At 41.7% G+C, this 27,866-nt stretch overlaps 2 protein-coding genes across 5 annotated transcripts in view; both read right to left on the bottom strand.

Moving 5' to 3' along the window:
* arhgef10la (Rho guanine nucleotide exchange factor (GEF) 10-like a) overlaps positions 1-17,224 on the bottom strand; it is a 192,596-nt gene extending 175,372 nt beyond the window's left edge. For both annotated transcript variants that reach the window (XM_066670557.1, XM_066670558.1), the window contains exons 1-2: positions 17,021-17,224; positions 1,269-1,567 (exon numbers count right to left, since the gene is read on the bottom strand). In XM_066670557.1, coding sequence (XP_066526654.1) covers positions 1,269-1,563 — 295 coding nt within the window. In that variant the 5' untranslated portion in view covers positions 1,564-1,567; positions 17,021-17,224. The remainder of the gene's footprint in view (positions 1-1,268; positions 1,568-17,020) is intronic.
* Positions 17,225-18,435: 1,211 nt separating this feature from the next.
* The window catches only part of chd5 (chromodomain helicase DNA binding protein 5), a 50,894-nt gene continuing 41,463 nt past the window's right edge, over positions 18,436-27,866 (bottom strand). For all 3 annotated transcript variants that reach the window (XM_066670448.1, XM_066670451.1, XM_066670449.1), the window contains exons 30-40: positions 27,639-27,798; positions 26,826-26,905; positions 26,437-26,638; positions 26,269-26,358; positions 25,840-26,001; positions 25,582-25,690; positions 24,115-24,247; positions 23,039-23,234; positions 22,530-22,690; positions 22,250-22,376; positions 18,436-21,588 (exon numbers count right to left, since the gene is read on the bottom strand). In XM_066670448.1, the coding sequence (XP_066526545.1) occupies positions 21,461-21,588; positions 22,250-22,376; positions 22,530-22,690; positions 23,039-23,234; positions 24,115-24,247; positions 25,582-25,690; positions 25,840-26,001; positions 26,269-26,358; positions 26,437-26,638; positions 26,826-26,905; positions 27,639-27,798 (1,548 nt within the window). In that variant the 3' untranslated portion in view covers positions 18,436-21,460. The remainder of the gene's footprint in view (positions 21,589-22,249; positions 22,377-22,529; positions 22,691-23,038; positions 23,235-24,114; positions 24,248-25,581; positions 25,691-25,839; positions 26,002-26,268; positions 26,359-26,436; positions 26,639-26,825; positions 26,906-27,638; positions 27,799-27,866) is intronic.

Raw genomic sequence — 27,866 nt, 5'->3', positions numbered from 1 at the left:
GGTGCAATTCATAATGTGCTCAACAAAATAATCTCAGCAACTCAATAAGAACTGGGCACTGGAATTAGCTGCAAACTCCATATTTAATTCTGTCCTCTGTATGTGTCATTGGAGAAGGAGCACTCAAACCGCTGCTGTGCTTTGCCTCACTGCTTCAGCAGCAGTCGAATATGAATGTGACCAGAAAGGACTTATTCTATTACTTGTGTGTACAGGACACAAACACACATGGGCAGTGGAACTGATCTAAGACACGCTCTGATTTATACACTGCTGTTACGTAAGAGGTTTTTGTTAGCGCTGGCACGGCCTGGAGTCGAGCAAATCCCACAACACACACTTCTACCACAGCTTCAGTTCTGCTTAGGAGAAGCTTTAATGAAATCCTGACTTGAACTGTGTGTATACCAGCTGCAAAGGATACACAACTACTGCGAGAGATTTGTGTATGGCACTGTGTGACAACAAACCAAAGCGAAACAAACAAACTGATTCACATCCTGGATCGGCCCTGCTGTCCAGGACATCCTTACAGGAAGCTGAAAAGCATGTCGAACAGTGTGTATTGCATCATGCTGTACTGCACTTTATTGTATAATTTAATGTTTCACCTCAAATAGTATTATGCTGAATCATATTGTATCATATAGATAGCATTAGCATTAATTATAAGATTGTACATCATGTTGTAATCAACCAATGAAACACCAGAGGGAGTGCGTTATTGTGAAATAAGTGCACGGCTGCGATATGTGCTGTTATTTCACGGTAACACAAGGCCCTTAAGTGTTCTATTTTATACAACAGCTTGGTTCAGATATAAAGTATGATATAAATAAACAGAGCTGTCAAATTGGTGTCAAATACGTTGATGAAATTAGTTATTCTTCCTCCATAATATAGCTCCTCAACAAGTAGCTTGTTGCTACGTCACAGTAATGAACTCTACTGCCCTGAGCTCACAGTGCAGACTGAATCAGCCTCAGCTCACCACTACAATATCACTAACCTGGTGAGTAAACTACCAAGACCCCTAATCTGCTGAATAATCAGCTCCAGATAAACTTGCCTCTGCCCAAAAGAGTCTTTTCCTAGCCTGGTGTGCTCAGTCGAGCTGCAACTATCCCACATTTCCATATGTTCCCTTTGTAGTGCACAATAAGTAGTGGAATGATACAGTGGTTGTGAAAAATAATTACAATCAGCAATCAGAGTGTGTGACCGGAACTGACTGTTGTATGATGTTGTGTAGCAAATGCCCAACGCACCTGTTCTCTGTTGTACAGTCACAGTTTGGTCCTCCACACCAGCAGGGGGCACTGTAATATTCGAACATGAGCATGTTGAGTCTGTTTTAACAATCGCATTACTGACTGCTTGTGTTTTCATCTCCTTCTGAGCCTCAGTGTCCTTGTTTACGTCTAAACACGTCTCAGTTACTACTGATTTTGTTCCTCCATTTTCATCGGTGGCTACAAAGTCAGACTCCGTTCCTGTCTCTTCCACCTCTTCCTTATCCTCCCTCGTCTCTCTGCATTGCTGAGGGGATAGAGCTGTGGACATCAGCCTGGACAGCAAAGAGAAACAGAAAGTTAAAATAATGTCTCAGTATTTGATTCATGAATTCCAGTTACTGTAATCACGTTTCCTGTTAGCAGCGGCATAGGAATTATTTACACTTTGGACGTGGGGGACCTGTTTTCTTCACTTTGATTTTGTGGTAGATTTTTATGCTACATTATTTATTTTAAACAAAATCTAAATCTTGGTAAATTACTGTTGTTTACAAAATAAGCAAATGTTTACTGATTTCTTTTGTCACTGATTTCTTTTGTTGATTTTTCAAAACTGTTACACTTGTAGTAAAATAAATCTTTGTAATAAATAAAAATATTAAATGCTATTAATATATATATAATATATTTAATTTAATATGTTAAATATTAATATAACATTTATTTTGGTGCATTGGTATTTTTTCAGTGTTTTGTTCATATCGCTGAGAATATCATAATCACCAAAACACCCTGAAATATCGTGATACTATTTTATGGCCATATCGCCCACCCCTAGTTAGCAGAATAAATTTACGTACAACAATCTCATTTATTTTTAATCATTGATTGGGTTCAACCAGCCCAGACACTTTTAGCGTCTAAAGTTTACTTCTGTAGTTTTGCAATGAAGCTATTAGGCTAAAGTAGCTAACTGCGGTGAGTTGTTAAAATATATGAAACAGATGTGTGACAGGGTTTAAGACGGCATCCTGTACTGCTGTATGATGGTGGAACACTGCTGTTAGGATCTGATGGCGCTCAGTCTTGACAGCATTATTAAGGTAGGTTCTGACAAATGGATGATCCCAACCTTATCCTACTCCATTCCAAATTTAGTGGATGGTACTCTATCACTCAGTTCTGCTTCCTAGCAACCCCATCCAGGGGGCTTTTTAGCCCTCTGTTATTGATACTCGGCACTGAACCTGGTGATTTGCACCTCACATACACTGACAATACCATTTCACTTCATGCATTTCTATGAAGATTAAAAAAGCTGGGAGAGCACAACTGAATATCTTTGTCCACACAGGGGCACTTTAATAATGTGTTTAGTTGTCATTTATGCCACAGCTTACCTCTACTGAAAGTTTTTGTATGTGCTGGCCTACTTTTCAGTACTGTGAGGTTTGCCTGAACTTTACTGAACTTTGTCTCAAATGTGTTTGTTGGTGTTGGAGCCATTCTCCTTTCCCCTTTATTATGATTTCTACCAGGCAGTCCTCCAGCAGCTGCTGATATTTGTGAAAAGCCTGGTTTGCACAAAGTTGAGTCAAGTCTTTCATCCACTCCTTCTATTTTCCATAATAACAAGGGGCTTCCATGACTGTGTGGATTATTTTTCCAAAAAATACCCTTCCCAACCTAAAATATTTCCACAACATTTTTAAAAATATTAGCTTGACAGATGAAGAATGTAAAGCTGAGTGTGAGGAACTCTCTCACAGTCTCGGCCCACATGAAGGCCACACTTCCATAGCTTACAATATTAAACAAAAACCTTCATGAAAATGTGGTGTAAGCGTGGTCTTTCTGATCCAGAAGTAATAAAGTAACATCTGTAAGATACTTCACTAATGTTCTCATAGCTACATTCCCCCAAATCCACTTAGCTATGCTCTGAAAAAAAGTGTCAATAATTTGCAGAGCAGAACAGCCCTCGCAAAGCAGTAATAATCGCTATATTTGTGATTTATTAATAGAAAATAATGTCAAAGGGTATGAGAAACTAAATGTCTCAATGCAGTTTGAGGCTGGCAAGGATTTAGACGTACAAACCTTCTACCAATAAAGTTCCACTACTTCTTAGCCACATTAGCCAGCTACGACTAGTGCAAAACTCCTAACATGTTCAGGGGCATTGAAAACATTTGAGGTAGGAAAACAAAAAAATGCATTCATTTAAACCCGAAAAACAAGTCGGAAGCTATTTCTATCAACAGCTGTGACACCGAGGTTGTCTTCATCTCCAAGTGACTCTGGTTTATTCTCATTTACCCCACTCAGAAAGCTATAAAGCACTGGTCTGAAGGGTCATAAGCATGAATTTCTTCCATTAGAAGAGTGATTAGAGAAGAATAAGCTACTTCTGTTTTCCCATACGGAGCATGTAGCACTCCCCTTAGTCATAGACAGACTGTCAAAGCAGTCCAGCGTGTAGGAGGAAACGTCCAAGGGAGCTCCCTCACACAGCATCTGCTTTACATTTTGATTAACTCTCAACTATTTCCTTTGCTGGAACATTCCTGGCCGCAGTAGTACTGTTCTCACTCTCTCCAGGGAGATGACATCACGGCCCACACGAGCCTGAATGTGGGAGGCAGTATATACTTAGAGAGTCTGTAATTTACAAGGTTCTTCAGGGTAGATAAATGACAAAATATACAAAGATTAACCCATAGGAGCCCCAAAGGGAAAAAAAAAAAATTAACACTTTTTTCCCCACATTTCTTGTCATATTTTGTTATCCCAATGTAACATGAACCTCGCAACACCCATTTTGCAACTTGTATTTCAACATTTTGTTCTTGAAATGGGATCACAATGGGTCGTATGTAACGTAGGACATGTTACTAAAGCATTTGAAAAATGTTACACTCCCATAGAGTCTGTTTATGGTAATCAGAAGCGGATATAGGCATAGGTGACATGTGCAACCACCCGGGGGGAATTGTGCCGGGGGCGTTGACAAAAAAATATATAAACTCACAGCTCTGAAAAGTAGGCCAGGACATACATAAACTTTCAGTAGAGGTAAGCTGTGGTATAAATGACAACTAAACACACTGTTAAAGTGCCCCTGTGTGGACAAAGATATTCAGTGCTCTCCCAGCTTGTTTAATCTTTATAGAAAAACGTGACTTGAAATGATACTGTCAGTGTATGTGAAGTGCAAATCACCAGGCTCAGTGCTAAGTATCAGTAACAGAGGGCTGGGTTGCTGGAAAGTGGAACTGTGTGATGGAGCACCATACACCAAATTTGGGATGGAATGGCATCAGTAAACGAACACAAAAGTTCATAAGTATCATGGCTCAGTTACTATTTGTTGAAATTTGCACCCTGTGTCATGTTCTCATGTAGCTTCTCCACTGTCTGTTTCCTGCCAGGCCCCCCATGTGCTACTGGTTACGGTATGACCCCACCTTGGTTTGCATTGGCCTTCATTTTGAGCATGTATTATTTCTTTGATTTGATTTAATCTCTGTAAATGTAATAAAACACTGATATGTACAGAGCATCGCCTCTGTTTCCACACACTGAGAAGTGCAAGATTGAGGGATGGAGGGGTGTTGTAGGTGAAGCCCCCCCAAGAATGAAGCAGGGGGGAGCAGAGGACCCTGTCAAATAACACACTTAAAACTTTAGCGTAAGAGAACAATTAGAATTTGCATTTATGTACTAGTTTTTTTTATTTATATATGATTTAATTATATGTATATTTTTATGCTGTGTTTTTTCATTGGCTTACATTCGTATATACTGTATGTCTACATTTGCATAGGTTTATGAGGTTCATCAAAAGCATAGTCAAATTTAGTGTACACAACACAACCTTCACTACTTTGTCCAATTTGTCCGAAAGTGGTCCATGTTTAAAGATTTCTAAACCAAAATAGATCATTCATGTTTGGTCCATAACAAGAGTCCCAGCCCATGACGCAACAGGCCTGTCCTTCATTCCCTCTATCATTAGGGCCCTTTATGTGTCTCTGCTTGGCCATGGCTGCTGAATCTCAGTCCTATGTCCCTCTTAGAGGACTGTAAACACACTCTCTCCCACCAGCCCACTCCATGCGCTCACACACACAATGGTGCTCTTGTGGCCGAAACCTTGGGGCAAGCTCACCAGGCATTGTTTCAGCATTCGTCACTGGGCACGCTTGGCTATTCATTAGATCCCAGGCCGAAGGGGCCACGTCATGTAGTGTGTGATGTGGTGTGGTAACTACTGCAGGATAAAACTTTAAAAAAGTGTGTGTTAAAAAAAGAAGAAGTATCTAATTCATTCTATGCAGACAAAATATGAGCCAAGCTGATGACCAAGTCGATCTATTATTTGTGGACACCACTTACAACTATTGAATTTACTTTAAGGTGCACCCTGATGACACCTCCCACAATGTCCAGCGGAACCAATCAGACACAAGCTCCTGATTTAAGACAAGGGAACTGGTGCTAATTTCCTTTCATTTTTAACATCCAACAAGACATTGAATTAAAACAAAGTCGCAGCCGGTTCCGCATTAAATTGTGCAACGCCCTGTTCCACCTTACGTGGTGCTACTATTCTATTCAAACCCCCCCCATCTTAAATGGTGTTCTTTCTTCCTTAAAAATAGCTTGATAACATTCTGGCCACAATATTAACATTAAAGTTCACCTTAAATGGTTTAATGTTATATTCACACAATTTTTCCTTTCTGCTTTTTTACGTAGCAAATATTTCAACCAAAACAACAAAACCGAGGGGTATAAATGTATAATTACTGATTCCCAAACAAACAAAACCTAATACAAATAATTACTATCTTAATCTCACAAGGCATTTACAGTTTACACAAGACAAACAGAAAAAAGAACAAGACTGCAGAGGTCAATATTACATTTTCACACTGTTTTACATCTACATTGTGTGCTTATTTTTATTAAAGTAAAGTATTATTTTTATCAGCTGCACATGAGTCTAAAGCCACTATGCTCTATGCCAAACATCTGTAAGCCCCTCAGCACTGGGATGTGTAGTGACGGAGCAGCATAGGCAGAATGGAGTGGGGTTTGTCATCCAAAAACCGAACATCCAAACATCAATACCTGACTTCACTAATGGTCCTGTGGCTGAATGCAATCAAATCCTCACAGCCATGTTCCAACATCTAATGTAAGCCTGGGGTAAAGCCAAAAAAAAAAACACAACCATACAAACAGAAACATAAATGCAGTGAGCTGCTTTGTAGGGAAAGTAGGCTTGAATGAATATACAATTAAGATTCAATTAGATTGGCCACAGCTTTATTCGAGAGACTCTAATATAATTTGTGGCTTCTGAATGGGAAAACACATTCAGCCTCTAAATACATTGAGAAAATGAGCATGAAGTGTCTTCACAGTGGGTTTATAGGACTGTGGAGGGCCTCTCGACTGCATTACAGTTCACAGTAATTGCTTTGTACAATATCTTTTTTTTCCCATGGAAGCTGCATCAGGGGGCTGCTTCTGCATTATGGAAATCATAAAGACAAGTATTCCTCTTGAAAAAAAGCAGAGAGGGCCTACTTCTGTGCCTTCTCCACATGAATAAGACACAGGCAAAGGGACAAACACACGGAAAGCCATCAATGGACAATAGCAAAGGAGAACATCTGGTGTTTACTGGATAAACAGTGCAAGAATGTTCGTAGGGGGAATCGCTGTAGATGTGGCAACCCACGAACTGGGAGTGGGAGTGCTGGATTTATTATGGATGAGAATGTACTCTGCACGCCAAAGGCTGTAACACACCTTTCCTTCCTTTGAAATTTTCAGAGGATTGTTTTAATGACTTTGTAATTCTTAATAACTAAGAACACAAGTATCCTTCAGGTACGTTTAGCTTACATCAGATTTCAATTCATCAGAGTGACTGAACATGTGACTTCCAAACATAGACACTCTTTAAAAATCATGAACCGATTTGCCAAACATCAAAATGACATCCTTTTCATTTGCCAGTGAGTGGTCACTGTGTTTAAAACTCCAGCAGCACTGCTGTGTTTGATCCAATCTCATACCAGCACAACACACACTACCACGTCATTGTCATTGCAGTGCTGAGGATGACTATCTAGTGAAGAGGATGAAAGGGTTTATTTTTTTGCCTACTGGGCAGCTACATGGTCAGTGGAACTGACAGAATGGACAATGAGTGTAGAAACAAGGAGGTCATTTTAATGTTATGGCTGATCACACAACTGTGCACGTAGCGTATATGATCTTTACAGAGAACCATGAACTAAAATCAGGTCTCTGAAGCAGCTGCACATGTGCGTAAGTGCTGGTTAGAGTTTGTGCAAACCCCTCCAGTATTAAGCTGTGAAGCAGTGGAGTTCAGATGGACAGTGGAGACTTCAAAATTTTGAAAAGCATGAAAGGGAATGAGGTTTTTGCTCTATTCCTGTGGGGGGGGTTGTATGCTTAGCTGAACTTATGTGTGCTATTAGGTCTTTACACCTTTATTTGCTACACAAAACATAGGAATTTGTTTTTTTAATTCATCGGCATAGCTGCTAGAGATGAGGGTGGGTACATGAGCTTTGCCTGACGTAAACAAGGACTACTGACGTGCAGACTGACCAATTAAATGTTTACAGAGAAGGTTATCGACCAATAACGGCAGCTCTACAGTCAGACCGCCCAATCAGAAGATTTTAGGCTACTTCACCACGCCCCCTTCTCACTCAAGCGAACCAATCGGAGTAGGGGAGGGCGGGACTAGTTTGTGAACGAAACTTCTCGAAATTCTATGTAAGCTCTAGAAAAACAAAATGCCGGACGTTTGTGAAATTCCGCCCGGACATTTTTTAAGTCTAAAAAAGAGGAGGTCTGGTCACCCTAGGTAAACTTCAACCACAAACAAGCTACGGCTTCTTACTCAAAACGCCCCGCCTTAAAAACGCAGAGATTGTGAATGAACACAGATGGGATTGAGGAGTTTGTTTTGCTGTGAGAACAGGAGTTCTCCAGAACTCCAATTGACTTTAAGAAAATGTTATAGTAAACGAATAATGAAAACATGTTGATTTAGGGTCTGTCCTAGTGCGCTGTCTACATAGACACAACGCAAACACAACTCCCGTCTATAATAGGAACCGCGAATAAACGGGAAGAGGAGAATCCACAGCGCTGACGCGGAGGAAGTGCTAGCCGCTGAGGTAAGTAAACACCGGCCACGTGCAGTAGGCGGGAACAAGCCGTGACACGATCGTTCTCTACCTTCAGCGTCACGAGGACAGACGACCGTTAGAACGCTGCTTATACAGCTGTCTACGGAGTCAGTCCCTAGGCAGCTCCCTATGTGTTGGGACAGACCTTTTGTGAAAAGCTAAACGACCCTAAACATGATGGGCAGTTTACGGTAACTAATTGCAGAAGACAGAAGGAAGGGCACTGTAATATCATCCACAAGTTCTTTACTCGTTTGCTATATCTGTGTCCCATGGTATTCCTTCAGATAAGAGGAATAAGCAAACAAAGCAGAGAGATACGATGCTTGGGAATGGTCCTGCTGAACAAACACCATTTTTTAACACCAGCCTCAAGAAGTCCAAGTAAGACACTAGGAGAGAAGTGTGGGTTGATTTATGAAAAGTTAAAGTGTTAATGCTGAAGAGTACACTCAAGTGTAACAGTGATTTGTGCACACACACACACACACACACACACACACAAGCAAGTAAGCTGTGCTGTCTCAGCGCTGACCTAGGTAGTGCTCAGACATGCACAGATGTATTATTAATGGACATAAGGTCTCCTTCAGCTAGAGACAGAAAACAACAAGTGCACCATGCCCTGAAAAGCCTGCATTTAAATATCAGTCACCTCAAGTCCAGAGTGTGTTAAACTCCTTGACAATAGTTTCGTTCCGGACAGTTCCACTCATCACAGACAACACAGGCAACAGACAATGAAGTGATTACTGTTATTTAAACCCTTGAACACTAGATGTAGTCAAGTGATAAGCCTATTACATTGTTTTGTTACCACAACACACATCAGAATGCCTTACAACCAGTAAAGAACCCTTAATCATCAGAGAACAATTGGCTCAATATAATGTCTCAGGATTATGGGATAAACTGAACAAATGTCTTTAATAACGTTATTTACTTAATTGTTCAACCGTTAAGTGTGGTGATAAATGTGAAATAATACTCTATAATACTCATATTTATACATATGCAGCTCAAAAGCTTTACAGAAATGTCTTAAAGTAACACTATGTGATATTTTCACCTTAAAATTACAGCTTCAAAATCATTGTGACACGCCACTGATCTGTAACAGAGAGAATAGAGCCTCTGTCATTGCTACACTGGGCTCCACACTGCAGAAACTGCACTATGTATCTTCTGGAGAAGTGTAGGACACCACCCCCACCTCCCCTTCAACATTGATATCCGTACAGTGCTGTTAAAATATATTACTCTAGGGGAGCTCAAGGAGCCAAAATAAATAAATAAATAAAATCTCACCTAGAGTTCCTTTAAAAATGAAGAAGTACGAACATGTAAACACAATAAAACCCATAATAAAATATATACAAATGACAAATGTATATGGCAACATTTTTAACAGCTTTGATCTTTCCTCTTTCAACCCATTGTTGAGTGATTTCTATAAAACTTGTAGCTCAGAAATGATGAGAGGTCCTCTGAGTTCCAAAGGGACTGGAGTAATGTTTCTGACTCCAAACACAAAGCACTGTACAAATGAGAGCAACTCTGTAGCGACCACAACAAAAGGACTGCGGTTACGCACAGGTCTTTCACATGAAACTACTGATCCCAGCTCCTATTGTTGAAGCACTGTTTTGCCAGTTCTTAACCCATAGGGCAGTGTATGAGAAAGCAGTGGCTGGACGCAGGCAATGACCAAACAGAGCATGGAAAAACATGTCGGTTTTTGGTGTGGGATCTTTGGAATGGTATTAAAATAGTAGTAGATTAAAGTCATAATTTTGTCCATACTTCTGTCCATTTGTATCTATTAAAATGTGTCATACGATGCCAGAAACCACATAAAAAATCTGTTTATAGATTCATAACCAAACTAAAAAAAAGCCAGCTTCAGATGTGTGGTTACCTTTGGCCTCGGTAAGTGTCTATACTTGTTTCTGTATTTCTGTCTATAATTTTCTCAAACTATCACTTTAACCCTGGTCTCAGGTTTCTCTTTAATGCTCACTTCAGTGGGTGATGAACAGAGTTGTTATACATGGACTTATGTTGATGGTGTGTTAATAATAATAATGATGATGATGATGATGATTTAAACGGAACATATTCTCCTTCCTTTTCCACAAGTGAACACAGTTCTGGGATCATAATGAAACAAGTGTGACATACCACAAGGATCAAACACCACAGCAGTGTTCAGAAGACTGGTTTCAGCACCTGTTCGTTTAAATGAGAGTGAGCCACAGCTCAGTTCAGTGTGAGAGTCCAGGAGTGAGGAGCAAGGAGCAGAAGCTCTGTTTCAGCCACTTTTGTTTGGTTCTCTTTCTTCTCTGTTTTCGTTTTCTCTGTATTTCAGCACTCTTACTTCTCAGTGCTCATTGCATTCGTTTTGCCTTTTTCAACCTCATATTTCATTTGAGAGACTCAGACTAGGAGGCGGGACAACTCTAAAGTCAATGGCCCATGTGTTTTTGCTTTATGCAAAACACTGACTGTGTGGTCTTGTGTCGCAGTGTGTACATTAGTAATGCAATGGATAATTTCTTATTTTCTTCTTCTCAGAATAAGTCCCCTTTAAGGCTTACAACAGCAAACTAGTCAGCAAGAGAACCTATTCACAAAATCTGTTCCAAAACAAGTGAACTGACCCCACCCTCCACTTAACTGTGGGAAGGTCAAGAGCTATCCAGTGTCATGTTTGACAGGAGGTCCTTCTCATCATAGCCAGGCCTTTTTACAGTGGCTTTTCAGGTGAAGATAACTTCACTGATAGCTACTGCAAGATGTAAGTCATGGTTAGGCAAACAACTCTGTCAAATGTAGTCAGACTGAATCTTGCTTCTTTTGCACTATGATGCCTGATGCCCTTCCTGATACAACCCTCCAGTTGTATACAACCAGCACTATGACTGCACTGGTATGGGCTCCCCCAGTGGCTGGGACAAGCACTGTGAAGATGTGAGGTTAATGTCTCTAAAAGAGATTAACTTAGACATGTTGAATAGCTTGTTTAAAGTAACACTAGGTAGTATTTGGACCTTCAAATTACAGCTTTAAAATCATTGTGATGTTTCACTGACTTGTAAATAGCAAAATAGAGTAGGCTCAGCAGTGCAGAAACTGCACTATGTATCTTCTAGAGGAGGGCTGGAAAAGAACATTTCAGGTCGTGTTAAAAAAGTGAATTTCACTCTGCTACTGTAGGGGAAGCCCAGGAACAAAAATACCAAATCTTACTGAGTGTTCATTTAGAGCTGGACAATAATTCAGTATCTATATATATTGCAATATAAAATGTTGTCAATAACGATTATATGATTTTTAAATATTTTTTTTCAATATTTCAATATACATTATTTACTGTATCTGCCACTGACTGATAGTCATTACAGGGCACTGCTGTCATTTCATTGCATTCATTCATTCATTCATTATCTGTAACCGCTTATCCAGTTCAGGGTCACGGTGGGTCCAGAGCCTACCTGGAATCATTGGGCGTAAGTCGGGAATACACCCTGGAGGGCGTGCCAGTCCTTCACAGGGCAACACAGACACACACACACACACACACATACTCACACCTACGAACACTTTTGAGTCACCAATCCACCTACCAACATGTGTTTTTGGACTGTGGGAGGAAACCGGAGCACCCGGAGGAAATCCACACAGACACGGGGAGAACACCAACTCCTCACAGATAGTCACCTGGAGGAAACCCATGCAGATACAGGGAGAACACACCACACTCCTCACAGACAGTCACCCGGAGGAAACCCATGCAGACACAGGGAGAACACACCACACTCCTCACAGACAGTCACCCGGAGGAAACCCATGCAGACACAGGGAGAACACACCACACTCCTCACAGACAGTCACCTGGAGGAAACCCACACGGACACAGAGAGAACACACCACACTCCTCACAGACAGTCACCCGGAGGAAACCCATTCAGATACAGGGAGAACACACCGTGCCGCCCACTCATTGCACTCAGTTTTAAAATTAATTTAAAAATATTAATATTGAGCCAAGAGGTTGTTGTTTGATGGTGATGTCAGGTTGCTTTCAGTTCTTGGCAGTTTTTCTGTGGCTTTTGTTATTGTTCATCTCAAAAATATCAGAATTGTATCATACCATATTAACCGGAGTCTGAGACTATTAGCAACACATTTGAGCCAAGTGTGACATTATTTATGTTTGCATTATGCAAGTTAGAGGGGTGTATGTTTCCATTACTCAGGTAAAGGCGCTAGTGATATGTCAAGTACATTTTGGGTTTGAATTTTCTTGCAAAACTATTGCTTAGAATTAGCAACACCCACCCTCCAGTTCTTCAACCTCTCACTCCTTTCTCTCCTCTGGAAGCTCAGAGCTGCATCCCATTGGCCAGGGGGAGATGGTGGGGTGATATCTGTGATTTGGGGGGGCTTTATTGGGGGGAGATACGGACAGGCTGTGGTTGTAGCAGAGCTTTCCCTCAAACATGCACAGACTGCTAATGATTCCAGAAGGGTAAAACAGAGAATTGGAGCAGTCCCTTATTTCTAAAGTGGGATTAAATCCTTGAACACAGAGGAAACTGTGTGAAAGGGGAAAGGCACCGTGATCCAAGATCCAGATTAGAGAGTGGTGGTGCCCTTGTGCAAGAAAGGCGTCTGGTGGCCTGGTTCCCTGGGTTCTGATGTCGGATGTAAGCAAGCAGACACTAAATGTTGATCAAAGCCTGTGGTTTTTAGGATCATATTGTATGAAAGTGCATAGTCAGATCTGCTGCATCACATTAAACCCCTTCAGACACCCCTACACAACCCATACAGACAGTTCTCTCTGTAGACATCGTACAGTAGGGCTGAGCAATGTTTTGGAGAAAAATATTCAGTTGCAATTTTTAGAACTGCCCTTCATCCAGGTCAGGGTCAAAGAGGGTCCAGAGCCTCGCTGGGATCATTCATTAATTTGTCATCTGTCTGTTATTTATGTACATATTTCTATTATTAATGTTGTATAGAAGTATACATAGTATTTTAGTTCCCTTTTTTGTTCTTATCTAGGGTCTAGTGTCGGATAATGATTCAATATCAATATATATCGCAATATAAATACTTCAATAACAATGATATGATTTTTAAAACATTTTCAATATTTCAGTATACTTTATTTACAGCGTCGTTACAGGGTGCCGTCATCATTTCAGCACACTCAAATTAATATTTATATGAATATATAATTTATTATTAATTACAATAGGTTTATGTTTGATGGTGATGTCATGTTTCTTGTTTGTTCTTGGATGTTTTTCAGCGAATTTTATATTGTTCATATCGATATCGGAATTGTATTGCATCAATCAAAATTAGGAAATATATTGTGATATAAATTTTGGTATCGTCCACCCTTATTCTTATCATTCTTTTGTTTAATTGGCCTCACTATTAATCTTTACATTTTAATTACAATGTAATTAGTTTTATATTTTCTGTCCTTTGTGCATTTTATATTAGTATTAATATTTTAATAATTATTACTTGATCTGAGTTATTATTAAATGTACTTTTCTTATCTGACATGTTCTTTCAACTCATCCATCCATCCATCCATTATCTGTAAGCGCTTATCCAGTTCAGGGTCGCGGTGGGTCCAGAGCCTACCTGGAATCATTGGGCACAAGGCGGGAATACACCCTGGAGAGGGCGCGAGTCCTTCACAGGGCAACACAGACACACACACATTCACTCACACACCTACAGCCACTTTTGAGTCGCCAATCCACCTACCAACGTGTGTTTTTGGACTGTGGGAGGAAACCGGAGCACCCGGAGGAAACCCACACAGACACAGGGAGAACACACCAAACTCCTCACAGACAGTCACCCGGAGGAAACCCACACAGACACAGGGAGAACACACCAAACTCCTCACAGACAGTCACCAGGAGGAGACCCACGCAGACACAGAGAGAATACACCACACTCCTCACAGACAGTCACCCGGAGGAGACCCATGCAGACACAGAGAGAATACACCAAACTCCTCAAAGACAGTCACCCGGAGGAGACCCATTCAGACACAGAGAGAATACACCACACTCCTCACAGACAGTCGCCCGGAGGAGACCCACGCAGACACAGGGAGAACACACCACACTCCTCACAGTCAGTCACCTGGAGGAAACCCACGGAGACACAGGGAGAGCACACCACACTCCTCACAGACAGTCACCCGGAGGAAACCCACGCAGACACAGGGAGAGCACACCACACTCCTCACAGACAGTCACCCGGAGGAAACCCACGCAGATACAGGGAGAACACACCACACTCCTCACAGACAGTCACATGGAGGAAACCCACGCAGACACATGGAGAACACACCAACTCCTCACAGACAGTCACCCGGAGCAGGAATCAAACCCACAACCTCCAGGTCCCTGGAGCTTTGTGACTGCGACACTACCTGCTGCACCACCGTGCCACCCTCTTTCAACTCAGCAATTCCTTTTTCTGTATCAACTCAGCTACACTGTAAATCAGGGTCACACTCAGTGTAAACCAAGGTTACATAAAGGTTGATTGATTGATTGATTGATTGGGCGCACTGCAGGAACTCACCATAGACAGGGTGGTAATCCATCACAGGACAGCACACACTCATCTAGCCACTCACTCACTCACAGCTGCGGACAGCCAATCAACCTACCAACATGTGTTTCTGAGGGAGGACACCAAAGCACACGGACGATACCCACGCTGACACAGGGAGAACACACCAAACTCTTCACAGGTAGTGACCCGAGGCGGGGATTGAACCCAGAACACTACAGGACCCTGGAGCTGTAGAACAGCGACATCAGCTGTAATACAGAGTGCTGCCCTGATTGTGATATAGAAATTATTTATTTTCCAACTCTAATTTACATTAGATCAGATTTAATCAAATCCACAATGAGTACCGAGGACAAACCCTCAGAAAGAAGGCTATACCTTCTAAACTAATATACCTATATTAGTTTCAAACCCTGCAATTACTAACCTGATGTCAAACATGTGCATGTTCACCTGTGTAGATAACAGAGTGACTGAAAGTAAAATTAGTTAATTCATTCATTCATTATCTGTAACCGCTTATCCAATTCAGGGTCGCGGTGGGTCCAGAGCCTAGGGGGCGCCAGTCCTTCACAGGGCAACACACACACATTCACTCACTCACACCTACAGACACTTTTGAGTCACCAATCCACCTACCAATGTGTTTTTGGACTGTGGGAGGAAACCGGAACACCCAGAGGAAACCCACGCAGACACAGGGAGAACACACCAACTCCTCACAGACAGTCACCCGGAGCGGGAATCAAACCCACAACTTCCAGGTCCCTGGAGCTGTGTGACTGCGACACTACCTGCTGCGCCACCGTGCCGCTCAAAATCAGTTCAGTGACTTTAAACAAGAAGATAAGGCACTGAACCAATCTGGAAATTTGATTTCTTTGTGGTCCATACATTATGAAACGTTCACACCATTCAAAAGATTTCAATAGAAACAAAAGGGCTCAAGGGGAGTCGGCGTAGTCCAAAGCTAGGCCTGGGAAGCAGTGATCTGTGGAATTCATCACTGTGTCCTGCAAAGTCTGATGCTCAAAAGGGTATTCCTCATCACTCTGTTGACCAATGACCTGTCATCTACTACATGATATGACTCTAAAACAATATTCCAGAAAAACACTATGGTTCATGAAAGCCCAAAATGTCCAGCACAGGCCAGCCTTCTGTCCTCTGCTCTCCCCACCCACCCCCCACTCCATCCAAGAAGCCCCTTTTCACAGTGCCCCTTTCCTTTGTTGACGGGAGGCCAAGCAGAGAGAGTCTGACTAAATGTGTGTGTGAATGTGTATGTGTGTGGATATAATGCCATATTGTGATTTTGTTGTGATTATACTGAGGTTGCCATATGTCTTACAGTTATTACACACTGCTAAATCCTTACCACGAGGTGGGTTCTGTATGGGCGGTGCTCAAAGGTTATGTCTAGAAGTGTCCAGACACTCTTACTAAGTGGTAAATGTCACTCGTTTGCTGACACCAGCATTCCGTTGTGCATGCAAATCTTGTATAACGTCCATAGAAAAGCAATGCCAAGAATGGGATGCTCTGGAGCAGCTGCACATGAGCCTAAGATCCCCATGCCCAATATGGAAGGCCTAGAACCTGGTCCTGTGCCCCTCTGGTGTAACTCCTCAATTACATAAATTGTAAATTGTTTCCTACCGTCTTCCAGAAGTTACATAGGGCAGTTTCTGCAGTGCTGAGCCCAGTTCAGCAACGACAGAGGCTTGATTCCATCTATTACATGTCAGTAAAGCATCACAATTATTTTGAAGCTGTAATTTTAATGTAAAAATACTGCCTAGTGTTCCTTTAAGTCAAGGCCACTCGTTATTCTTATGAAAACGGGATGTCATTTGAGAGGTTCCGTATTATCGCGATTACAATGAGTAAACGGTTTATTGTCCAGCCCTTGGCACTCACCTTCTTATTCCAAGCAGTAATAAGTTACCTCCCCTGGAAAGCGAGCAACTCCCAAGGCAGAGTTTAATCCCATAGGGTGTCAACTATGGCAGGAGCCTTTTCTTATTCTCCAGTGACGGAGAAAACGTTGGAAACGTCCACGAGCTGTTTACTTTCCCACCGTCTCCGAGCTCTTCGCGGGTCCAAGCACCGGCTGCTCCACTCCTCTTTTCACTTTGGTGGCTTTTACGAGCTGAATGATTACTCCCCTCCTCCTTTCTCTCTCTCTCCTCCTTTTTCTCCTCCTCTCTTAGAACCCCCGCTGCTCAACCAGACCTTCCACCCCCAGCCGAGTAAAGTCGGCAGCTCTCTACGCCTCTGCTAGACTACGGCGACCAATGGCGTAGTCGCTGGGAAACTCTGTGTCCAATTAGGTTTCGCGTTAGAGTACGAGGGCGGGACATAAAGGGAACGGGTTGAAGGGGGAAAATAATCTTCGGTTGCGGCTGTGTCCCAAATCGTGTACTATCTCACTAAGTAGTATGTAAAATAGTACACAAAACATAGTGATGCACTCAGTAGAGTAGTACGTATAGAACGTGGATTTGGATGCAGCCTTCAACGAGGCAGTTAGAATACGCTGTGTGATATTTCCATATAGTTTTACTACACAATTAATACTATACTAATAAACGAAATTGAATTTTAACGGCGGTGTGTAACTTTATTTTGACATACTATTTTGAATGGTAGATTCAGAGTGAGAGTAATGGTAATTAACAGTGTTACAGTTTGAGCCTACAGCAGCTTTTTCTGAGCAGATAACTTTTGCTAGCTCATGTAATATTTCCAACATTACATTCACACCAATAAAAAGAGGAAAGGGCAATTAAATACAGTGTATTGGATTAAGAGACTATTAGTTCTTTCTTATGAGGTAAACAAGTGTTAGCATATAAATAACAATTCAGTAACCAAACATCAAACTCAGCCTTTTTTTTTCATGGTCAAGTATTCACACAAATGCGTAAATTTAACACCAATTTAATGCCAGTGCTGACTGGAGTAGTGTGAACCCACCAGAAGAGCACTCATCATCTGTCCGCTGGACAAATCTGGGTTTGGTGGATGCCAGGAGGACCCAACACAATTTGGACAAACGCATTGGGACAGACCAGCTAATCACTGAATTCAGCGGTTTCATTCTGTCCAATTGCCACAGGTGTTTAAAATCAAGTATCTAAGTCATGGTGTAACAAACATTTGGGTCATTCCAAATACCTCAGAATTCAAGCATGATGTTAAAAGTAGGATGCCATCGTTGCAAAAAGTCAGTTTGTGGAGTATCTTTCCTCTAGATATTCCATGATCAGCCATGTGTGGTATTAAAAGCAGAACTGATTAATGTGCACAAGTCCATCTTCTTATTGGAGAGAATTTATTAAAACACATTAAACAAATACACTCAGTACAAAGTAAAATGATGACCTTGTTCATTCTGTTATCTTAAAGAAAACAGCAACACTGCTTAGATTTACACTTTAGTCCATAGCTAGCCACCACCGTTCCAAAGCAATCCAAAGATGTCTGACAGTGCATGCTGCGACGAGAGGCCTTTAACAACTGGAGCCTTTTCGGCAGCTTTTGAAGCCTAGCGTACAGGAATGAAAACACTTCTTGTATTATACTGAAGCTTTTTTTTATATTCAATACATTCATATTAGCTTCAGTTTGATTGCATTCAACCGGAGCTCAATGTCAATATCTGCACTACGATAAAAGAAAGAAAAATGGTACAAACGTTTAATCAAATATTTGAAATCAAACCAAGTTCATTATTACATACAATCTCCTTGATGACAGTAAAGTTTCGATAATGTTTTGAGGCTCTCTTTCCTTATGTGACTTGACTGGGAATGATCTGAGGTTTTGTATTGTGTTTATGAATACAGTATTATGCTCTTTTTTCCACATTCATAGTCTACACAAACATGAACACCATTCAAGTACTTAACTACAATGTGTGCCATGATCAGGTCTAGCATGTTCTCGGCCATTTACATGGTTCCAGAATGCATAATGAAAAGAACGGAATAGTTTAATCTCCTTTAGAGTAAGAAAAGCCACATAATGGAATCGGGATTCAGGTGCTTAAATACAAAATTGCAGAAAATAGATGCTGAGGACATCGGTAATTCAATAATTCACCTGCATTAAAGTCACTGAGTGTATCTAGACCCATCCAGATGAACATGGAATTTCACATTAAATGATTTACGCAACACACATATATAAAAAACTATGGAGTCCAATAGCACACCGCCAACTATTCTTACCATCTGCTGCTGAATTGTGGACCATTAATTCCCTTCACACACTGACATACAGAAAAATGCACAGTATAATAAATAAAAACATACGGATCCAAAATTCTTGTCCAACTGATGCATTGAATTCACTCGACTTTACTGTACATACCAACACAATTACTGCAAAGAGATGGACAAACTGTGTTGGTATAATAGTGTTAGTAAGACAGCCCAATGAAATAAGGGATCCTGTTTGGTGCAACCATCCAATGGGAGAATTTGGAGTATGATCCAAGGCAATGCCAGTACTATCTGAGGATGGGAACCCAATGGAGTTGATGAAGTGAAGATTGCCCTCACTATATAAAATGCAAGCCAATGCAGAAAGTTGTGTAAATTTGTGTTCCCAGTCAAGCGTTCTGATTTGCATTAACAGCTGTGAATACAGAAAAATATAAGAAAATATCTAGACTGGGTTTAAATGGGCACCTCCATCTTTTTAAGTCATCCTGTGTTCCAGTACACACTGTACTTCAGAAAAACTAGGAATTTTATACTGACAAAAGAAATCAAATACTTTAGTTGTGGCTGTCTCTTCAAAGTCTTCTTTTTAAAACCAAAAAATCTTGGCAATCTTATTGTTACTTATGTATTTTGCAATTCAGTCAAATAATAAAAAATAGGATTTTTTTTACAAATAGCTTATAGAGCATGTGAGTTTACTGAGACCTATTTTCCCCATATTTTATACATGTGGAAATCAAGTAAATTCAGTCCATCGCTTCCTTTAGTGTGGAGCAAAGAACGCTACTGGTTTTTGGAGAAAACATAACACCATATTCTTCAAGTTTTCAGCCTAAAGACGGCAATGAGACATTCAACATTAAAGATTAAAAGGAATGATATCATGGCAAATACAAAAGTCCTGTCCCCCACCCCGGACCCAGAGGAATACACAGCACAAATTATTTAAATAAATAAAGATGCTTAAATTAGCATTTAAATTAGGGGCCCAAGCACTAAGAAATCTTTTTTTTTTTTTTTTTTACGTACACGCAAATAAGGAGAGCACTTTTGAGTTTCCGTGTCCCAGAAACTGATCAGTCATTGCTCTAAGTTACGGCGTATACTGCACCATAATACTGCGGACCAATGTTGGCAGAGACCCAAGATCTGACCAAAAACAAACAAAAAAAATGCTTTTTGCTCACAAACATTCAGAGATTAAGGAAATGTTTCACAGACAATTTAAACTACAGCTATTTGTTTTTGTTTTTTGTACAGAATGTATAGGAAACCTGTCAGGACACCAGTTTATGATTAGATATTTTATGTATGTTCATTTTATCAAGCAAAAAAAGGGATAGAAAAAAACCTGACAGGCCTGTATTTATCACATTAAAAATTCCAGGCTATGGCTGAATAATTCTTATGATACAGACAAGGACTGTGTCAAAGTACATAATACATCCATCCGGTGAACCGCCAGCGCTCAGCTATAATGAAAATGCCTTTAAATCACTATACAATGCATTCCAAACAAAGGGGTTCGGCATAATTCAAAACCAAAGCGATTGGGCGATATGACCAGTGTCCGTGTTTCTGCTTTTGCCACAGAGGCAATGACCAGCTGTCGCACTGTATTGTCGTCTACTTTCACATTCACTACATAGAGAGAACCACTAGGGGGCAGAAGTGCTGCATCTTGTTCAAGCAAATATTGGGAGGTGTAGAGGAGGGAGAGATTGTACATTACGTCCCATGATGTGAGTGGATTTTAGTGCAGGATTTAGTCCGGGACAGGCACCCATCACCAAAATGGCTCAATAAATGCAGAGATGATAAAGTCTTTGACAGATATGTGTCAAAACAGCAAAAATCCGTCTTTTTCCAGCACCAGTGACGCGTGCTTTAAAATGTCCTCAGTCCTCTCTCCATCCATAGACCTCAATCACAGAAGTGAACATTTTTTTGTTTTGTTTTTTTAAAAAAAAAAAGAAAAAAATAGCAGGAGCCTACTGAATAAACTGGCACGTATGCGAGAACTCTTCGAGACAAAAGTGCAATCGATAGGATCTAGATAGTACTGATTCAAAGGAGACGTCCTCCAGAATAATATCCATATTTATCTAAACAGAGAGCAGGGTAATCGCTAATCTTCAATGCAGATGACATCACTGGGCTTGCTGGACTTCAGCTCGGGCGGTGACATGTCTCTCAGAGTGTCACTGGACTTCTTGTCCAAGAGGCTGTTGGGCGGCGGGGGGCCGTTTGAGGACACTAATAGCAGAGAGAAAAAACAAAAAACAAAAAAGCAGATACACTATTAGCCTAGATCTGCAGCCTAGAGGAATTACAGATTCCAAGAAGCTAGCATGACTAACAACAAACACGGGATGGAATAGACTAATTAGCACTGGCACAATGTTAACATTGTTAAAATAAAAGGAATCTTCCAAATTAGGAAGACATTTTTTGACTAGTTGGACGTAGAATGGACAAACAATAATGAATACAAATATCAAACTAATAAATACAACAAAACAATACTCATAAACATATATAAATCAGACAAAATACACTTTAATTGCATTTTTCAGCAAATTCATTGTGACCATAATACATTATTGGCAGTGTGCATAGATTTACATTTCAGAAATTAATAATGGTGATCTCAAAATAACATGGCTTCCTTGGCTCCTCTTCCCTTTGCTGTCTATATTTAAAATCCCTCTCCTGGTGACAAATGACTTCTTCTATATATTATATAAAAATAAATACAGAAGCCATGTCGCCCCCTATGCTTCCTGTAGTGTACTGCAATCTGTCAGAATCACAAATTGCATCAAATAAATAATACGATAAGAGAATGCAGTAGGATAAATATACAAATTTCAGCCAACAGATTTTTAAAATCACTGTTCAATCATTATACACTCACCACTGACGTAGGGTCCCAGGGGCATCTGGCTATAGTTGACCATGGGGGTCCCACCAGGTCCTCTGAACCCTCCTCCGAAGCTATTACTGTACATCTGTGAACAGCCAAACGAGCCCTGGGGGAAAGGCTAACGACACACAAAGAGAGAAATCAGCCCACTACAAGAGGCAATCTACACACAGCTGTTTACAACTGAATTCATGTTGGTTTTTGTGCATAAAATCAAGCAAACAAGCCCTTTAAATAAAGCCCACTTGATCAGGCTGGTCCTGACGCTGACCTGCTGTGGAGGCTCATTGCCGCGGCTCGTGAGTCGACTGAGGATGCTCCTCTCAGACATCTGGAGCCGGGCGGATACGGGAGGGATACGGGACAGCATTGAGGGCAACCGCGTTACATCTGCCTTCATATCACTCAACAGCTCCTCCAGCTGGTTCAGAACTGCAGAGAGACCACCACATATGCATCATATACTCTGCGTGAGCTCTGAGGTACTATGCTTTGAAAGACAACCCGAGTTTTCATCTTGTGGTTTAAATAACGTGGTTTTCTTCAGGATTTACAGAATGAAAAAGTCTATTATTGATCAATAACTGGGTCCCTTAATTACCATCTCAACCCTATTGTAAAGCCCCAAATAGACCCTTTTCTAACCTCCATTGTATATGAAACCCCTGAATAGGGTTTGGAGTTCATTTTAAGCTTCTTTAATACTTTCGGAAGCTGCAGATTTAACATGGCTGTGTGCCTGAGAGGCTAAACGGGGCTGACTGGCACAGTTGGGCAAACCTTTGTGCAGGACGGCGTTGGCTGGCTTGTTGCCAGCGAGGGACTCTTTGGAGAGGTGCTGGTGGGACTCAGCCAGACACTCCACCTCAGCGAAGCGTGTGTTCAGGGCCATGGCAGGGTGACTGGTGTCTTGCGTCATGTTGAGATACGCTGCCCTGCGCAGCTGCTCCTCAATCACCAGAGCCTGCTCCAAGAGCTGCGAGAGACAAACAGACAAACAGACAGTCAGAAAGCTGTTCTCTGCTCGCTCCTGACACTGATGTTAAATCCACTACCAACACAAAGAAATCACACTGCCCTGGACGTGGGAACTCCTTATAACAGTAAATCCAGCTACTTTAAGGTGCACAGATTTTCAGTCCTACACCCACAGCTTATATAAGCTCCATAAAAAAAGCATGACATTAAATGGGATACTCTGGAGCCCTGCACATGTGCTTAAGGTTAAAATGCTTAAAGCTACAGAGCCCGCAGCGGGACCTGTGGTCTCTAAGCTCTGGCCCCGTCGCTGGTTCAATCCCTGGTGACGCCACAACCACCCGAGGCCAGGAGTCCTAATAGAGTACAATTGGCCCCTCAGTACAGGCCATGGTGCTAGCTATCATGGGTGTCTGTCAGCACTCTCCTCTGGGGCACGGGGCTCTCCAGTGGTGCTGCATTAGCAGCAGTGTGATAGAGAGAGAATATGGTAACTTTATAGGAGAAAGAAAAAAACTTTAATTGGAAATCTAATGAGAGGCGGCAGCAGGTAGTGTCTCAGTCACACAGCTCCAGGGACCTGGAGGTTGTGGGTTCAAGTTCCACACCAGGTGACTGTCTGTGAGGAGCTTGGTGTGTTCTCCCTGTGTCCGCGTGGGTTTCCTCCGGGTGCTCTGGTTTCCTCCCACGGTTCAAAAACACACGTTGGTAGCTAGACTCAAAAAGTGTCTCTAGGTGTGAGTGAATGTGTGAGTGTGTGTCGCCCTGTGGAGGACTGGCGCCCCCTCCATTCGGCTGTGAAGCAGCAGAACTCTGCTCTCTGGAGTGAGCCTGAAATTAGTGCAAAAGGCGTGGTTAGTGGATCCTGTCTGTCTCACCTTGAAACGGCGAGCTAGGAACTTGTTCTTCATCTCCAGGTAGTTGCCTTTGTTCATCTCCGTCTTGAAGGGCTCGTTGAGGATGGCGTAGCGCGGGTCACTTTGGATGTCCTGCCAGCGGGCATAACCGTGCCTAACACACACCAGGTCAAGGAGCCAAACTCAGCCAACAGAGCAAAGCTATAGGAAGCTTCTTTCAGCTACTTTCTTGAACTAAGCTGAGTGTCAGAGCCACATACAGATATACTCCATATGCACACATTAATCTGTCTTTTGTAATAGTGCACAAAGCTTTTAACTGTTCAAGGAATGGTCTACAACAGTTTCCTTAATCAGGTTCTGGCTACTATTGAAAACTTACTTGTGTGTATAAGAAGCTCTCATGATTCTTGGGCTATGTGTCAAATGACTGTAATTCTGTCTACTGAGGCAGTATTTTAAGGGAGGGTGGTAGCAAGGTGTATATCATAAGAATATATATATATATATATATATATATATATATATATATATATATATATATATATATATATATATATATATATATATATATAATTATACTATTAATATTAAAATTAGTATCATTTTCCTTCTTAACGCTTTGTTTCGGTAGTAAACAGTTACGTAGGCTATGTGTTGTTTTATCACATCTGACAGCAGTCAGCTCTCGGTATCCTAGCAACATTATGACGTATTGCTGCCTCAGAAGCGTGTCTCAAACATGATTCCATTACTGGTGCTTTCACGTCTAAACGCTGCCTTTTAAGGGCAGTGACTAAGGAGACAGCACAGGCAGCAAGGCATCGAGGTTGCTGCCTTCTGGTTCAGACACAGCCTTTTTTCCCTTTGTCAGGTCTCATGTTTGTGATGTAATCCCTCCATTTGTTTTACCCTGGATGCAGGGAAAGGGACTCCAACCATGTGGACCAGGGCGACCTTAAGCGAGGATACACCTGGCACCCTGCCGAATCTTGAGAGACATTAATCAGTCAGCAGCGGTGGGACATGACCCGGGTCCAGACTGCACCACCGACTTCTCCACAGCTCACTTCCCACCTCTGGCAAGTTGGTGGTTATCATTTGAGGCTGAAAGAGGTCTCTATTCCATGGTCTGCAGTGTGCAAGGCATCTCTCAGTTGGCAGTGCCCTCACCAGAGAATTCAATTTGTCCCTTTACCTTCTGAGTTTTTGAGTTCCTTAGGGCACAACAGCTGACCAGATTTTGTTTTTTTTTTTGCCCAGTGACAGTGATTTTACCAGAGTTAAGTAGGGCTGTCATGCCTATTGTGACGGTATATTGATTATATTATAAAGAGCTCATATTGCAAACAACACATGATGGAAAACACAAGAGAGAGACAATTTCTGGCGTCTGGAAATGAAAGAAGAGTGAGTATTGTTGTTGAAACCCAACTACCACAGCTGAACAGTGATGGGAAAAGCAGCAGAGAAGTTAAAACAGGATACGTGACGATGCCAGCCAGCAGCCAGTAGTCGTGGCGACGGTGCCAGATGTCGTACATCTTGCCGGATGACACAGCTACGCGCTCTTCATTCTGCCACAGAGTGTGCAGCTCTGAGAACACACACATAAACACACACACACACACAGATCCGTTTCATGTTTACAGCTACCATCTTTTTGTGCATGATTCCACCCGCGCCACAGTAATGGTCCCTGAGGGAGAACCTGCCGGAAGGAAGCGTTTTCTCACTTAAACTCACCTGTGAAGCCTCCGTCTGCGATGTTGAACATGAAGCGCGTCTTGGTGCCGTTCTTGTCGTCTTTGTGGCTCTCGTCTGCCTCATCCCTCGCTTCTTTGTCTCCGTTCAGCTGCGTTTCGGCAGCTTCCTCCAGTTTCGGCTCATGGGGAGCAGCTGTGGAAACTGACAGGTTTGGTACATTTGAGTGGATGTAATATCAGAGACCTGGTTGTATTAACTCTTATTAATTAGTTATTAATTAACATTAGTGAGAACTAATACACGGATTCATTCTTTAATACACTGATCGGTATTCAGTCAGTGAAGCATCACAATGATTTTGGAGCTGTAATTTTAAGGTAAAAAAAACACCTATTGTTACTTTAATGCTAAATCAAATATCCAGCTTATTACTTTACAATTAGCATTCTTATATGAGATATATCTTACCTGGTTTTTGTTCTTTATCCTCAACTTTCACTGCAGCAGATTCATTCTCTGACTTCTCCGTTGTGTTCTCCGAGTCCTTGATTTGCTCTCCTACAAATAAACACCGTCACTTAACCTCCATTCTTCATTAAACAGCTGTATTTACAAAAAACTCCAAATCAAACTTACCTGGAGGTGTCATCTGGTTGGACAGCTCAGCGTGTTTGGACGAGGGCTGCGTCTGATTGGTCGATGGCTCCGTTTTCAAGGGCGGGCTGTCTTTCTTTTCATTATTCTCTTCATTATTCTTTTCCTCAGGGCTGCTCTTCTTTGTCTCTTCACTCTCGTTGGTTTTCTCAGGTGGAGGCGACGGCTCGGACTCTTTGAACGTCTGGGACAAGAGAGAGAGATGTTAGACATAAACTGTATGTGTCCAAATGTATGCGGACGCTCCTTCAAATGAATGAACTAATATATAGAAAGCATTGATCAGTAGAATGGGATGCAGTGGAGTAGGTTCTCTCAGGTTCAGACATGTATTTCTGCATTCTAGAAGAGACTGAGATTTGTGCAGTCACCTCAGAATCTGTGGGTTTGCTGTTCTCCTGGTCAGTGCTGTCCTTGTCCTCTTGAGGTCCAGAACCACTCTCGGTTTTGTCTGTAAAGCAAAGAAAAGCATTTTTATAGGGTTCTCATTAAACCATATTGAAACATTAAGCTCTCATATGCAACGGTCAAAACATTAAAACCATCACTTCCATGTTCTTGTAATCACTGTCTATTTTGTAGTTCTACAGTGGCAGACAGTAGTCCATTTGTTGCTCTGCATACTTTGTTGTCTCCCTTTCATCCAGTTCTTCCAAAGTAAGGACACACAGTAGCCATTAGTTAGGAGATGCATCATTCTCAGCGCTGCAGTGACACTGATGTGGTGGTGGTGGTGTGTTAGTGTGTGTTGTGCTTGAAATTTTAAGCCTCTTAGTGTCACTGCTGGACTGAGAATAGCCCATCAACCAAAAAAGAAAACAGAAAACAGCCAACAGAGTCTGGGGGGCGGAATCCTGCATCTACTGATGAAGGACTAGAGGATTGTCTCTGACTTTACATCTACAAAATGGACCAATGAGGTAGGAGGGTCTAACAGAGTGGACAGTGAGTAGGCACAGTGTTTTAAAACTCCAGCAGCACTGCTGTGTCTGATCCACTCATAGCCAGATGCTACAACATGACACCAACAAAATAATACCGCTCTACGTTGGTCCAGTGAACATGGGCTGTGTTGTGGTAGCTAATGAAAAAGAATGACCAATTAGTGTTCTCCTCCAAGTGTGTTGAGATTCCCAGTACCGTTGGGTTAGTAGCAAATGGCTAGTTACCTTGAGAAAGCCTACCTGAAGGTACAGGTGTGCTAGGTTGCGTAGGAGCAGGACTGGCTGGAACCGGTGTGTTTGGATCAGATGATAAGCTCTCCGTCAATTTCTTCAGCTCTAGTCCGGCAGGAATCAGCTCTGGAGAACTGTATTTACCATTGACATGCTCAAACTCCTGCACCTACACACACACACACACACACACACACATACTGAAGGTCCGTGCATGTTTTTCCTTACTATATGTGC

This window comes from Hoplias malabaricus, chromosome 5, assembly GCF_029633855.1.
Source record: "Hoplias malabaricus isolate fHopMal1 chromosome 5, fHopMal1.hap1, whole genome shotgun sequence".
NCBI lineage: Eukaryota > Metazoa > Chordata > Actinopteri > Characiformes > Erythrinidae > Hoplias > Hoplias malabaricus.
Note: the sequence above shows the minus strand (reverse complement) of the source record. Positions and strands in the feature narration are given on the sequence as shown.